This window comes from Nomascus leucogenys, chromosome 7b (assembly GCF_006542625.1).
Source record: "Nomascus leucogenys isolate Asia chromosome 7b, Asia_NLE_v1, whole genome shotgun sequence".
Lineage (NCBI taxonomy): Eukaryota > Metazoa > Chordata > Mammalia > Primates > Hylobatidae > Nomascus > Nomascus leucogenys.
The window spans coordinates 11,856,182-11,871,287 of NC_044387.1; the positions used below are offsets into that span (position 1 = coordinate 11,856,182).

The following is a 15,106-nucleotide window of genomic DNA, read 5'->3' on the forward strand; positions in this document are numbered from 1 at the left end:
CTGCAACCTCTGCCTCCCAGGTTCAAGCGATTCTTCCTCCTTAGCCTCCTGGGTAGCTGGGATTATAGGCGCCTGCCATCACGCCCGGCCAATTTTTTGTATTTTTAGTAGAGACGGGGTTTCACCATGTTGGCCAGGCTGGTCTCGAGCTCCTGACCTCGTGATCTGCCCGCCTCAGCCTCCCAAAGTGCTGGGATTACAGGCATGAGCCACTGAGCCCGGCTTTACAACTCTTTTTTTAAGCCAAAAATATTTATTCTAACCTTAATAATAATAATAACAAATAATTTCTGTTGTCAATGAAAAATAGGAATATGATGTTATTTATAAAATAAATTCATGATGCAATATTTCTAAACTCTGAAATCTAAACAATGAACTTTTAAATATCTATATTGCCTTTCTCATAGTTGTAAAATTTTATCTCTTGATGCAGAATATAACGTGGCTGTTTTTGTGACCAATCAAATGACTGCCGATCCAGGAGCAACTATGACGTAAGCCCCAATATTCTACTTTTTATTTCACAGAGGTTAATATAAAGAGGGTTAGAGTGTAGAATAGAAAATAATTTCAAGGCCTGGCGTGGTGGCTCATGCCTGTAATTCCAGCACTTTAGCAGACTGAGGCAGGCGGATCACGAGGTCAGGAGATGGAGACCAGCCTGACTAACATAGTGAAACTCCGTCTCTACTAAAAATACAGAAATTAGCCGGGTGTGGTGGCACACACCTGTAATCTCAGCTACTCAGGAGGCTGAGGCAGAAGAATCACTTGAACCTGGGAGGCCGAGGTTGTAGTAAGCCGAGATCGCGCTGTTGCACTCCCCTCTGGGCAACAGAGCAAGATTCCGTCTCAAAAAAAAAAAAAAAAGAAGAAAAGAAAAGAATTTAAAAATCATTAGTCTTTATGTGGGCACAAATATATCACAAATCACTTTATTACCGGGCGCAATGGCTCATGCCTGTAATCCCAACACTTTGGGAGTCCGAGATGGTTGGATCACCTGAGGTCAGGAGTTCGAGACCAGCCTGGCCAACATGGTGAAGCCTCGTCTCTACTAAAAATACAAAAAATTAACTGGGCGTGGTGTCGTGCGCCTGTAGTCCCAGCTACTCGGGAGGCTGAGGTGGGAGAATCACTTGAACCCGGGAGGCGGAGGTTGCAGTGAGCCAGGATCACACCATTGCACTCTAGCTTGTGCAACAAGAGCAAAACTGCATCTCAAAAAAAAAAAATCACTTTATTGCACAGTGTATATGACTTCATAATTGTAAATATCACTTGGTATCCAGAATCTATTTTTCTCTAGTTCTTTATAGAATAAAGCGATACTTTAACCATTTTCAGCAGTACTTTGGGCTTTTCTTTGGTCTAGGGCTAAAGGGGTATGGGAGGACAATAAGAAATAGATCCTAGGGAAATAAAAACTAATATTGCAGCTTATCAGTACAATAAAAACCATTCATAAAAACAAAAAAGTCATCTTTCTACAGGATATACATGAGATATATTTATCAGAGGCACTATGGGAGAAGTCTCCTGTTTGAAGAAAAAGAATTTCAGTTCACACTAGGCATATTCAGAATTTGTTGAAGTGTTTGTGCCCATAACTATTGATGACTCTGAAAGACGGCAGTGAATAGAAATACACAGAGAGCTAAAGCAGGATAATAAAAATAGATAAATCAAACAAAGGTTTGTTGCCACCATAACAAATTTTGAGCGTTATGTGTCTGCTCACTGCGACCTCTGCCTCCCAGGCTCAGGTGATGCTCCCGCCTCAGCCTCCCGAGTAGCTGGGAGGCACACATCACCACGCCTGGCTAATTTTTTTATTTTTAGAAGAGACAGGGTTTTGCCATGTTGGCCAGGCTGGTCTCGAACTCCTGGCCTCAAGCGATCCTCCCACCTCGGCATCCCAAAGTGCTAGGATTACATGTGTGAGCCCCCTTGCCTAGCCAAAAAGCTTTTTAAAAAATCTTTTAAAGGTTGGGTGCAGTGGGCAGTGGCTCACCCCTGTAATCTCAGCACTTTGGGAGGCTGAGGTGGGTGGATCACCTGAGGTCAGGAGTTCAAGACCAGCCTGGCCAACATGGCAAAACCCTGTCTTACTAAACATAAAAAAACTAGCCAGGCATGGTGGCGTGCACCTGTAGTCCTAGCTTCTTGGGAGGCGAAGACAGGAGGATCATTTGAACCCAGGAGGTGGAGGTTGCAGTGAGCCAAGATCGTGCCACTGCACTCCAGCCTGGGTGACAGAGCAAGACTCTGTCTCAAAAAAAAAAAAAAAAAAAAAAAGATTTTTTAAAAGGTTTTTATTTAGAAAATATTTTTACCAGAGAGAAGTTAAAAAACTAGTGCAATGAATTCATGCCACTGCATTTCAGCCTGAGAGACAGAGCAAGACATACTCATTTATCTAGATTCATCAGTTGTTAAATTTGCCACATTTTTTCTCTCTCCTGTGTGTGTGTGTGTGTGTGTGTGTGTGTGTGTGTGTGTGTAGAGGTGTACATACACCTTTGTTTCTCCACACATACACACATTCTCATATGTATATGTATGTGGTATGTGTATACGGTTTTCTCCTGCCTCAGCCTCCCGAGTAGGTGGGATTACAGGCGCCTGCCACCATGGCCGGCTAATTTTTGTATTTTTAGTAGAGACGGGGTTTCTTCATGTTGGCCAGGCTGGTCTCGAACTCCTGACCTCAGGTGATTCGCCCACCTCAGCCTCCCAAAGTGCTGGGATTACAGGTGTGAGCCACCATGCCCAGCCTGTATATGTATTTTTTGGTGAACCATTTGAGAAGTTTCTTCTGAACCACTGAAAATTATTCACAGACATCATGACACTTCACCTCTTAATACTTCAGCATATCTCTTCTAAGAATAATGATGTTCTTCTACATAGCCACAATATAATTATCACATTCAGAAGGCCGGGCATGGTGGCTCACACCTGTAATCCCAGCACTTTGGGAGGCCGAGGCAGGCGAATCATCTGAGGTCGGGAGTTCAAGACCAGCCTGACCAACATGGAGAAACCCTGTCTCTACTAAAAAAAAAATATATATATATAAAATTAGCTGGGCGTGGTGGCACATGCCTGTAATCTCAGCTACTCAGGAGGCTGAGGCAGGAGAATCGCTTGAGCTCAGGAGGTAGACATTGCGGTGAGCTGAGATTGCGCCATTGCACTCCAGCCTGGGCACCAAGAGTGAAACTCCGTCTCAAAAAAAAAAAAAAAAAAAAAAAATTATCACATTCAGAAATTCTAACATTGGCATAATAATGTTATCTAATATACAGTTGTATTCAAGTGTCTCCAATTGCCCCAATAATGTCCTTTATAGTTGTTGGGGTTTTTTTTGTTTTGCATTCAATTCAGGATCAATTGAAGAACATGCACTGCATGTAATTGTCATGTCTCTTTAGTCTCCTTTAATCAGAACAGCTCTTCAACCTTTGTTAGACTTTTATGACACCGACATTTTTGTAGAACACAGGTCAACTGTTTTGCAATGTCCCTCAATTTGAAGTTGATTTTTTTCTTCATTATTTAAAATGTTAAGCATTTTGACAGGAAAACTACATAAGCAATATTATGGCCTTCTCAGTATATCATATCGGGAGACACATGATGGCAGTTTGTCCCATTATTGGTGATGTTAATTCTGATCATATGATTAAGATGATATTCACATGATGTCTCCATTGTAAAAGAAAATTACAAAAATTCTCTTTTATATTTAATAAGTAATTTGTGGGGTGATAATTTGAGACTGTGCAAATATCTTGCTCTGCAATAAGCTTTCATGCATTTATATTAGCATCCATTGAAGATTCTTGCCTAAATTAATTAGAGTAAATTAATTATTACTCTGATGGTTGCAATACAAAGTGCTATTACTTTAAAACAGAAGCATCATATGGTAGCAGATTAAATGAATCACTGACATATATATTAAAATATACTTGATATGCTGGAGTAAATTCTGTAAATTACATTGAAATGACTGTGTCTCTCTTTAGGCATTTTCCAAACTTACCCTTAACAATTTTGCTTCATCTTTTGCCGTTTGATATCTATCTCTCACTTTTCAAGACTCTTTTTTTTTTTTTTTGTGATGGAGTCTTGCTCTGTCACTCAGGCTGAAGTGCAATGGCGCGATCTCGGCTCACTGCAAGCTCCGCCTCCCAGGTTGACGCCATTCTCTCACCTCAGCCTCCCTAGTAGCCTGGGACTACAGGCGCCCGCCACCACGCCCGGCTAATTTTGTTTTTGTGTTTTAGTAGAGACGGGGTTTCACCGTGTTAGCCAGGATGGTCTCGATCTCCTCACCTCGTGATCCGTCTGCCTCAGCCTCCCAAAGTGCTGGGATTACAGGCATGAGCCACCGCGCCCGGCCAAGACCCTTTTTTTTTTTTTTTTTTGAGACGGAGTTTCTCTCTGTCGCCCAGGCTGGAGTGCAGTGGCGGGATCTCGGCTCACTGCAAGCTCCGCTTCCCGGGTTCACGCCATTCTCCTGCCTCAGCCTCCTGAGTAGCTGGGACTACAGGCGCCCGCCACCACGCCCGGCTAATTTTTTTTTGTATTTTTTAGTAGAGACGGGGTTTCACCGTGTTAGCCAGGATGGTCTCGATCTCCTGACATCGTGATCCACCCGCCTCGGCCTCCCAAAGTGCTGGGATTACAGGCGTGAGCCACCGCGCCCGGCCAAGACCCTTTTATAAGTATTTTCTACTTAGTTACAAGAGATTCCCATGAAAAATATTAACTACTCAAATGTTATTAAGCAAGTTAAAAAGATTGAGCAGGGGAAATCATTTATTCACTCAATGAATATTTATTGAAAATCTACTATGTAACAATATTCTGAGAATTCACTAGTGAACAAAAAAGACAAAAATCCTGGCCTCGGCCAAGCACGGTGGCTCACGCCTGTAATCCCAGCACTTTGGGAGGCTGAGGCAGGAGGATCACTTGAGCCCAGGAGCCTGAGCCACATAGAGAGACCTCGTCTCTACAAAAAATTAAAAATTAGCCAAGCATGGTGGCACATGCCTGTAGTCCTAACTACTTGGGAGGTTGAGGCAGGAGGATTGCTTGAGCCTGGGAGGTCAAGGCTGCAGTGAGCCATGTTTGCACCACTGCACTCCAGCCTGGGCAAGAGAGTGAGAACGTGTCTCAAAAAAAAAAAGGCTTGTGGCTGGGTGTGGTGGCTCACTCCTGTAATCTAGCACTTTGGGAGACCAAGGCAGGTGGATCATGAGGTCAGGAGATCGAGACCAGGCTGGCCAACATGGCGAAACCCCGTCTCTACTAAAAATATAAAAATTAGCTGGGCGTAAATGCGCGTGCCTGTAATCTCAGCTACTTGGGAGGCTGAGGCAGAAGAATCGTTTGAACCCGGGAGGGGAGGTTGCAGTGAGCCAAGATCGCACCCCTGCACTCCAGCCTGGGTGACAGAGTGAGACACTGTCTCAAAAAAAAAAAAAAAGGAAGGACAATAAATGATGTCCATTCAACTCAAAATTTTAGTCTTGGTAAGTCACACATTGTCTATAGTATAGTCGCTGAGTGGTTAAGGCAATCATCTCTGTTTATGGGATGACTTTCATACACAGGACATGAAGTGCTTCACAAAGAGAATAATTTTAAACTGAAGAGAAATGGAAGATTTTTAAGGCTCGTTTTAAAAAGAGAAAATGACTCATTGGCTTAGAGGGAGGAAGTGGGTTGCATTCAAATAAAACAGTACAAGTTAAAGAGCAATGTTCTTTCTTCAGGTGTCGGGAGGGAACATTGAAGAGGCCAAAACTGTCACTCTAGAGTTAGAAGGCAAAGGAAATCAGCGGAAATTAGGTCAGATAGGGGTTCTTTTTCTTATATTTGTAGAAAGTTTCAAAAAGAGTAAAACAATTTTGAATTAATTCCGGTAAGACAATGAAAGAAATAGAGAGGTGACAGATAATTGAAGAGGGAGTTGGAATGGGGAGGAGAATGAAAATGAAGAAGCTAAGTAAAGTGCTAGACAAAGTAACAAAGGCTAGTATTTTAACTGGGTAAGTCAACTCTGAAACATCATCTCCTCCACCTAGCTGAATTGTTAGGAAACAAGGTTCACTATAATTGGTATGTTAATAAAGTATATTAAATTATAACAATACAAATTAAATGCTTGTCTTTATATAAAGCACAAAAGTTGCCACAGCTAAATGGGGGAAAAAAAGGACAATTTTAAACTAAAGGATTTTAAATACTATTAGGAAACCTCCCATAAAGAAAATATCTTTGTTTCTCAGTGTTGAGAAACTCCAAGCTGCAGTTCCCCTGGGGCCTGTCAGGGAACTATCACTATAATTGGTATGAGTCCGAAAGTACACTGACAATAATTGGGGCTTATATCCCATGCATTATACTTGATTGCACATCTTATTAAAAAGGAACGAAATTATAGAGGCGAGGAGCTGCCATACGATATAGCAAGAGGAGTAGCTCCTAGATGAGGCTTACAGATACAGACTTTAGAACTGGAATGATCCAGTTGATGAAGACTTGGAGATAAAAAGTCAAAGTATCAGTCCATAAAGTCCCGCACTGGGGCAAATAACAAGATGAACAACAAATAAGACCATGATGTTGTCACCTACTTCATTTGCGTATTTGTTTTGGGAAAACAAAAAGTCACCATAGAACATTTGCAGTCTTGTAAATGTACAGTCAGTTTATTCTCTAAGGATGTCACCTTCTTTTTGTTTGTTTGTTGTTGCCCAGGCTGGAGTGCAATGGCACGATCTTGGCTCACTGCAATCTCCGCCTCCCAGGTTCAAGAGATTCTCCTGCCTCAGCCTCCTGAGTAACTGGGATTACAGGAGCATGCCACCACACCTGGCTAATTTTTGTATTTTTAGTAGAGACAGGGTTTCACCATGTTGGCCAGGCTGGTCTTGAACTCCTGACCTCGGGCGATCCGCCCGCCTCAGCCTCCCAAAGTGCTGGGATTACAGGTGTGAGCCACCACACCCGTCCTAAGGATGTCACCTTCTGATTCAACATCATTAGCATAAATTAAGAGGCAATATGATTAGAGAAAAAACATTAAACCAGGGTCACTAGCGTAGTGACCTTGTACAAGTGATTTAAACTATTTGAACTTCATTTTCCTCCCTCTCAAAATTAATTTATGTTTATTGATTACTTACCATGTGCCAGGTGCTTTTATGCATCATCTTATCTAATTCTCATGTGACCCCAATGTAACTCATATCCTCCTTGGACCTCCCTGTTGTTTTTGTGAAGCCAATCTCAGTATGTTGTTGAATCCCTCTCCATCTCACCTCCTCCCCCAAAAAAGAACCCAGAATTCCATCTTTAAAATGTTGAAAAAAGTATATATTTTTCTGCGTATTTTGGGAGAAGATAGAGGGGAGAATTACTTAACAAAACTTCTTAAACATACCCTTTTTTTTTAACCACCTCTTCTCTTTCCTCAAAATTCTTCTCCTTTGGCAGTACTCCCCTTTCCCCCATCTTCCCAAAATCTCAAAGCCTCCCCTGCCAGGCATGGCTCACAACTGTAATCCCAGCACTTTGGGAGGCTGAGGCAGGTGGATCACCTGAGGTCAGGAGTTCGGACCAGCCTGGCCAACATGGCAAAACTGCATCTTTACTAAAAATACAAAAATTAGCCAGGTGTGTGGTGGTGGGTTCCTGTAATACCAGCTACTTGGGAGGCTGAGGCAGGGAGAATTGCTTGAACCCAGGAGGCGGAGGTTGCAGTGAGCTGAGATCATGCCACTGCACTCCAGCCTGGGCGACAGAGCAAGACTCCATCTCCAAAAAAGCCTCCTCATTCTTGGGCAAATTCAATCTTTCTCTTCTCAATGGACCACTTCTCGAAAATGCCATCTGTAATCTCACTCCTTAGCAAGTAAAAAGCACCAGGAGTACTTACTGTCCCTCAAGCTTGCCCTTGCCCATGCCCCTCAAGATCCACACTCTAACCAGTATTTAAGGTAGGCATGATGATTATTCCTAATTTATAAAGGTGGAAACAGAGGCTCAGAATACTTAGTGTTTGCCCAATTCCAGAATTTAAAAATGTGGGAGCCAGGATTTGAACCTAGGTATCTTTGACGTCAAAGTTAATGCTACTTGAACCTCACTGTACCATCCTCCCCATCCTATACCATAACTCTATATATGTTTCATGACCCCAGCATCCTAATTTGACATTGCCAGGTCAGGCTGTTTTGGGTCTTCCCTCAACAATATAATATGCCATATCCTGTTCAACCAGAGGGGGAGAAGTGAAATATTCTCATCCCCTCTTTACTACTAATATCCACCCCCATCTCTTCCTCCTCGCCATACTCCCCAGTTCCCTGACAAAAGGAAGAAAGAAGAAGAGAATATAAAAGAAGAAGAAATAAAATGATAGGCTCAAAGAGGGTTGTGGGTGGTTTTCTGAAGCTGTTTTCACTTGGTCAGAAATAGAAGAAAATTGGCCGGGTGCGGTGGCTCACGCCTGTAATCCCAATACTTTGGGAGGCCAAGGCAGGTGGATCATGAGGTCAGGAGTTCAAGACAAGCCTGGCCAAGATGGTGAAACCCCGTCTCTACTAAAAATACAAACATTAGCAGGGCATGGTGGCATACACCTGTAGTCCCAGCTACTTGGGAGGCTGAGGCAGGAGAATCGCTTGAACCCGGGAGGCGGAGGTTGTGGTGAGCCAAGATGGTGCCATTGCACTCCAGCCTGGGAGATAAGAGTGAAACTCCGTCAAAAAAAAAAAAAAAAAAAAAAAGAAATAGAAGAAAATTAAAGCCCTCTAAAAGAATGTAGAATGCTATTACACCTTCTTGTACTTCACCTCAAGACTTGGTTATAACTGCTGTAATAGTCAGGAAGTTCAAAGAAACTTTAAGAAAAGTTTCCTGGTCTACTTTTCACTGACAGATCGACTGTTTTAGCTGAATTGTTTAGTTAAATAATAGTTATCCTATGTATTATTTTAGTTTAGTTTAGTTTTTGAGACAGGGTCTCTGTTGCTCAGGCTGGAGTGCAGTGGCGTGATCTTAGCTCACTGCAGCCTTAGCCTCCCAGGCTCAAGTGATCCTTCCACCTCAGCCTCGAAGGCAGCACAGAACCAGGCACATGCCACCACACCGGGCTAATTTTTTGTATTTTTTATACAGACAGGGTTTCACCCTGTTGCCAGCCTAGTCTCAAACTCGTGGGCCTCCAAGGGATCAAACAAGGGACCTGCCCACCTTGGCCTCCCAATGTGCTGGGATTACAAGTGTGAGCCACTGTGCCCAGCCAATAATTATCCTTCATCGAGGATCTCTTATGTGCCAAGATTGCCGTAAGGATAGAACAAATGTATGTAAGTGAACAGGTACAGTTCCTGGCACATAGGAGCCTTGTATGTATAATATTCAAGATTCAGGCCGGGTGCAGTGGCTTACACCTGTAATCCCAACACTTTGGGAGGCCAAGGCGAGCAGATCATTTAAGGTCAGGAGTTTGAGACCATCCTGGCTAACATGATGAAACTCCGTATCTCCTAAAAGTACAAAAAAATTTGCTGAGTGTGATGGCGCACACCCGCAATCCCAGCTACTCAGGAGGCTGAGGCAGAAGAATCGCTTGAGCCTGGGTGGTGGAGGTTGCAATGAGCCGAGATCATGTCACTGAATTCTAGCCTGGGTGACAGAGTGAGATTCTGTCTCAAAAAAAATAATAATAATTCAATATATCTTGAATTCTCACAATGCCCTAAGAGGTAAAGTCTTTTTATTCCCATTTTTTAGTGAAAGAAACCGAGGTTCATAAAGGTACCCCAAGGTAATATAGGTAGTAAATGTTTAAGTCAGGATTAGTAAAGCAGGTAAATAATTGTAGTCACTGGAGTTATGCCTTACCTGAATTATTTCATTTTATTTTACAACTGTTAAGTACAGTTATTATCCCCCATTAAAAATGAAGAAGTAAGGCCGGGCATGGTGGCTCACACCTGTAATCCCAGCACTTTGGGAGGCTGAGGTAGGTGGATCACCTGAGGTCAGGAGTTCGAGACCAGCCTGACTAACATGGCAAAACCCCGTCTCTACTAAACATACAAAAATTATCCGGTATGGTGATGGGTGCCTATAATCCCAACTACTTGGGAGGCTGAGGCAGGGAGAATTGCTTGAACCCGGGAAGCAGAGGTTGCAGTGAGCCAAGATTGTGCCATTGCACTCCAGCCTCAGTGACAGAGCAAGACTCCGTCTCAAAAAAAAAAAAAAAAGGAGAAAAAGGAGGTCCAGTGCAGTGGCTCACACCTGTAATCCCAACACTTTGGGAGGCCGAGGTGGGTGGATCACTTGAGGTCAGGAGTTCAAGACCAGCCTAGCCAACATGGTGAATCTCTGTCTCTACTGAAAATATAAAAATTAGCCAGGCATGGTGGTGGGCACCTGTAGTCCCAGCTACTCCAGAGGCTGAGGCAGGAGAATCGCTTGAACTTGGGAGGCAGAGGCTGCAGTGAGCTGAGATCCTGGCACTGAACTCTAGCCTGGGTGGCAGAGAAAGATGCCGTCTAAAAAAAAATAAAAGAAGAAGGAGAGATTTAGAATGGTTAAACAATTTTCTCAAGTCATATGGCTAAAAAGCCAGAATTTGAACTCAGGTCTAACTCCATAGCTCATACAACACACAGTATATCAGGACTGCTTCTGCCTGGGGAATGGCTGGTATGCTGTCACCTGAGAGGTTTTGCAGGGATGTATCCATTTCTCCAGTAAACTGACCATAGTCCAGAGCCCTCAGCCTTGCAGGCAGAGATTTGATTTGGTCAGCTTACTAAGAACCAATCTGTTTCTTGGTGGCAGACACACATTAATCAAGCTCATGAGACTGAATGAAGAACCAGAGGGCCAGTTTATTGATAACGAAAATGTAGCTACATTTGAGATTCATGTGACAGCACATTCTCTCCCTGTAAGTAGACCTCAATAGGAATCCAAATTTTAATCTGAAATTATTTACTCGATATGGAATCCAAGCAAAGGGAAAAATTTGATGACTTAGAAGAATGTCTGCCACATAGCAAGGACTCAGTAAATCTTAGTTATTATTATTATTATTATTAATACCCATGTATACCAGAGAAGGGGTTATGAATTTCCCAGACTTACACAAACATTTTTGTATGTGTGTATATGTGCCCCTTTTTTGGTGGGGGGGGGGATGTTTTTATTAAATTATCAAAGTGTTAGTGACCTACAAGAAAGGCTAAGAGCCATAAATTTGGCCAGGCATGGTGGCTCACGCCTGTAATCCCAGCACTTTGGGAGGCTGAGGTGGGCGGATCATGAGGTCAGGAGTTCGAGACCAGCCTGACTAACATGGTGAAACCCTGTCTCTACTAAAAATACAAAAATTAGCCGGGCATAGTGGCATGCACCTGTAATCTACTACTAGCTACTCAGGAGACTAAGCTAGGAGAATCGCTTGAACCCGGGAGGTGGAGATTGCAGTGAGCCGCGATAATGGCACTGCACTCCAGCCTGGGCGACAGAGCAAGACTCCATCTCAAAAAAAAAAAAAATCCATAAATTTGACACAAAATCCTGAACACCTTAGTGGAACAAACAAAATTTGTTTGTTTTGCTTTCTTTTAAACCTATGGATTATATCGAACAAACAAAATTTGAATTGGCTTGATATTCTCCTGGAGCTAAGGCTGCTATGTCACAGCCTATTTTGATATAACTTCTTAGTTTATGAATCATTTGTTAGACTTTTTTACCCCATAATATCTTTCTTTTTCTTTTTTTTCTTTTATTTTATGTATTTTATTTTATTTTTGAGACAAGGTCTTGCTCTGTCACCCAGGCTGGAGTGACTGGAGTGTAGTGGCACAATGACCACTGACCGCAGCCTCAACTTCCTGGACTTGAGAGATCTTCCTGCATCAGCCTCCTGAGTAGCCAGGGCTCCAGGCATGCACCACCATGCTCAGCTAATTGTTGTATTTTTGTAGAGATGGGGTTTTACCATGTTGTCCAGACTAGTCTTGAACTCCTGGGCTCAAGGATCCACCTGCCGCAGCCTCCCAAAGGGCTGGGATTGCAGGTGTGAGCCACTGTGCCCAGCCTCATTCCTATATGTTTTCTTTGCCCTTTTGCAAATGCTATAATCTATTTCCCCATTTGGGTGATTCAAAATCATCTCCTTTTGGAAATAATGTTCTTAACATTCAGGCTCTTCACCTACAGTAATGACAAGCAATTGTCTCTATTCTTTTTTGCACATCGGGTACCACACTAGTAACAGTAAACAATAGTTTGCTAAGAAAAAAAAATCATGGCTATACATCTAGAAGCTCTAGCTTCCCAGTCTTGTTTAGGTTATCTATAATGGCATGGGAGGCATGGTGCTTCAACTGGGGAAATCTATCTTCTTTTATATTTGCCTCTGTCAGAACACGCTTCAAAAGTTCTCTGAATTACAGTTTTGAAGATATGACACAAATCTGTGTCCAAGAAGGACCTAGACCAGGGAGTCCCAAATTGTCATCTCTGTATTCATTCCACAATATTTATGAAGTACCTTGTATATTATAGGCACTTTTCCAGGCACTGGAGTTTCAAAGATGAACAGATATTTAGCATATAGTTGGGGAATAAGACCCATACATTTAAAATTACCATGTAGTGTGCTTTATTTATTTATTTTATTTATTTATTTATTTATTTGTTTATTTATTTATTTATTTATTTATTTTGAGACGTAGTCTAGCTCTTGTTGCCCAGGCTGGAGTACAATGGTGTGATCTCGGCTCACCACAACCTCCGTCTCCCAGGTTCAAGCGATTCTCCTGCCTCAGCCTCCTGAGTAGCTGGGATTACAGGCATGCGCCACCACACCCGGCTAATTTTGTATTTTTAGTAGAGACGGGATTTCTCCATGTTGGTCAGGCTGATCTTGAACTCTTGACCTCAGGTGATCCGCCCGCCTCGGCCTCCCAAAGTGCTATTGCGCCCGCCTGTAGTGTGCTTTAATAAAAGAATACAGACTGTTGGAAAGCACAGAGGGGGCCAGTTTCTACTGTTTCAGGGAAACAGGCAAGGGTTCCTAGAAGGGAGGACACTTGAAGGCTGTGTAGGAGCTGAATGAGCAGACACGGTGGGGAAAGGAGCTTTCATTTTAGAGGGAATAATGTGTGCAAAGTCATCAAGGATAAGAAGACTTTCTGAAATCAGAAAAAAGGAAGTTTTAGAGGGAAGGAGAAAACATGAGTACAACTGTAGTTAAGTATATAGGTGGTGGATAGAAAGAAGAAGTTGAGGAAGTGTCCTCCTAAGAGCCCTTATTTTCTTTTTTATTTATTAGTTTTATTTTATTTTATTTTGTTTTATTTTATTTTTTTGAGACGGAATCTCACTCTGTCGCCTGGGCTGGAGTGCGGTGGCACGATCAGCTCACTGCAACCTCTGCCTCCTGGGTTCAAGCGATTCTTCTGCCTCAGTTTCCTGAGTAGCTGGGAGTGCAGGTGCATGCCACCACACCCAGCTAATTTTTGTATTTTTAGTGGAGACAAGGTTTCACCATATTGGCCTGGCTGGTCTCAAACTCCTGACCTTGTGATCTGCCTGCCTCAGCCTCCCAAAGTGCTGGGATTACAGGCATGAGCCACCGCGCCCGGCCGAGCCCTTATTTTCTTTATAAAGTAGCAGGCAATGTTGTCCAAGGTGAGGGGATAAGAATGGAAAAGGGGGCTTAAGGAGACTACTGAAGGTTAGGCAGTAAAGCCAACCATGATCACACAGGAGAATGAGCAGCATTGAGAGACTAGCTGGGAGAAGCAGTAGCATTGTGTTAAGACTTCTCTCTGCCCATTTAGCTAACCTTGACTATCCGTTCTTAGCTCCTTTTGATAGAAATTTCCAACTGGTCTCAATTTTATTTTTTCTTAACTTCTGTGAAAACACCAATCTTTTTGCAGTCCAATATTCCCCTTGGAATTGTTGTAGCATAAATATCTTAAGCTGAAAAAACTTTTTTTTTCTGAGACAGAGTCTCACTCTGTCACCCAGGCTAGAGTGCAGTGGCGCAATCTCAGCTCACTGCAGCCTCCGCCTTCCGAGTTCAAGCGATTCTCCTGCCTCAGCCTCCCACGTAGCTGAAAAAACAATTTTAAACACCCACTGTGTGCCTGGTTGTGCAGAACTAAACACAATATAGTCTGCCCTTAAGGAGCTTAGTGATAGAGAATAAGAGAGGAATTGAGAAGGAATACAATAAGTAAATAAACAATAGTGCTAAAGGCAGAACATGAAAAGTACATTACAGAAGCATAAATACAGTGTTTGCAGGCTCGGAGTTCATAGCCCAATTGAGAATATCCTCAGGGTCTCAAGCAGCCCATCTATACAGAACATAAGATTCTTTTAAAACCATGAAGAACCACCTGTAAGGTAGGGTGACCTGAAAAGTTAAGTGGCATCGATCCGTAAGCATTATAGAGACAACTCACTTATCTAGCTATTTTATCCAACTGAGAAGGCTTTATTGCTTTACTAACCTGTCAGGTGCCCGGCAAAGCAACCCAGCTTTCTGACTTCTTAACTGCTGTTAGTCTCGACTGTCTGGCTGCCACTTTCTTGATAGTGGTTCACTCCAAAACTAACTCTTTGTCCTTGTTCCTATGTTGGACCTGCTGCATTATATATATAATTTTTTAAAAAATGTTTTAAAGAGGGCCTCACTATGGTGCCCAGGCTAGCCTCTGAATTCCTAGGCTCGAATGATCCTCCTGCTTCAGCCTCTCAAGTAGCTGGGACTACAGATATGTGCCATAGTGCCCAGCTTCTACTGAATCTTAATCAGTCCTATTCAGCGCCAACCAGGGATCTTCTGGTCCTAACCTCTGAGCCATTTAATCAAGTAGCAGTTTATCTCAGCAAACTCCTTTACCAAAGAGTTTCTTATCCCGACCAACTACAGTCTAAATATTTAACCTCATGCCAATCAGCTACATCCTTGCTATACCAAGCCTGAAGCTTAGAGTAACCAGAATCATGAACACTTCCATGGAGCAAGCAC

At 42.8% G+C, this 15,106-nt stretch overlaps 1 protein-coding gene across 2 annotated transcripts in view; it reads left to right on the forward strand.

Annotated features, from left to right (window-relative positions):
- Positions 1-15,106, forward strand: part of DMC1 (DNA meiotic recombinase 1) — a 51,663-nt gene that overhangs the window by 32,506 nt on the left and 4,051 nt on the right. For both annotated transcript variants that reach the window (XM_003264752.2, XM_030815196.1), the window contains one exon: positions 437-497. In XM_003264752.2, the coding sequence (XP_003264800.1) occupies positions 437-497 (61 nt within the window). The remainder of the gene's footprint in view (positions 1-436; positions 498-15,106) is intronic.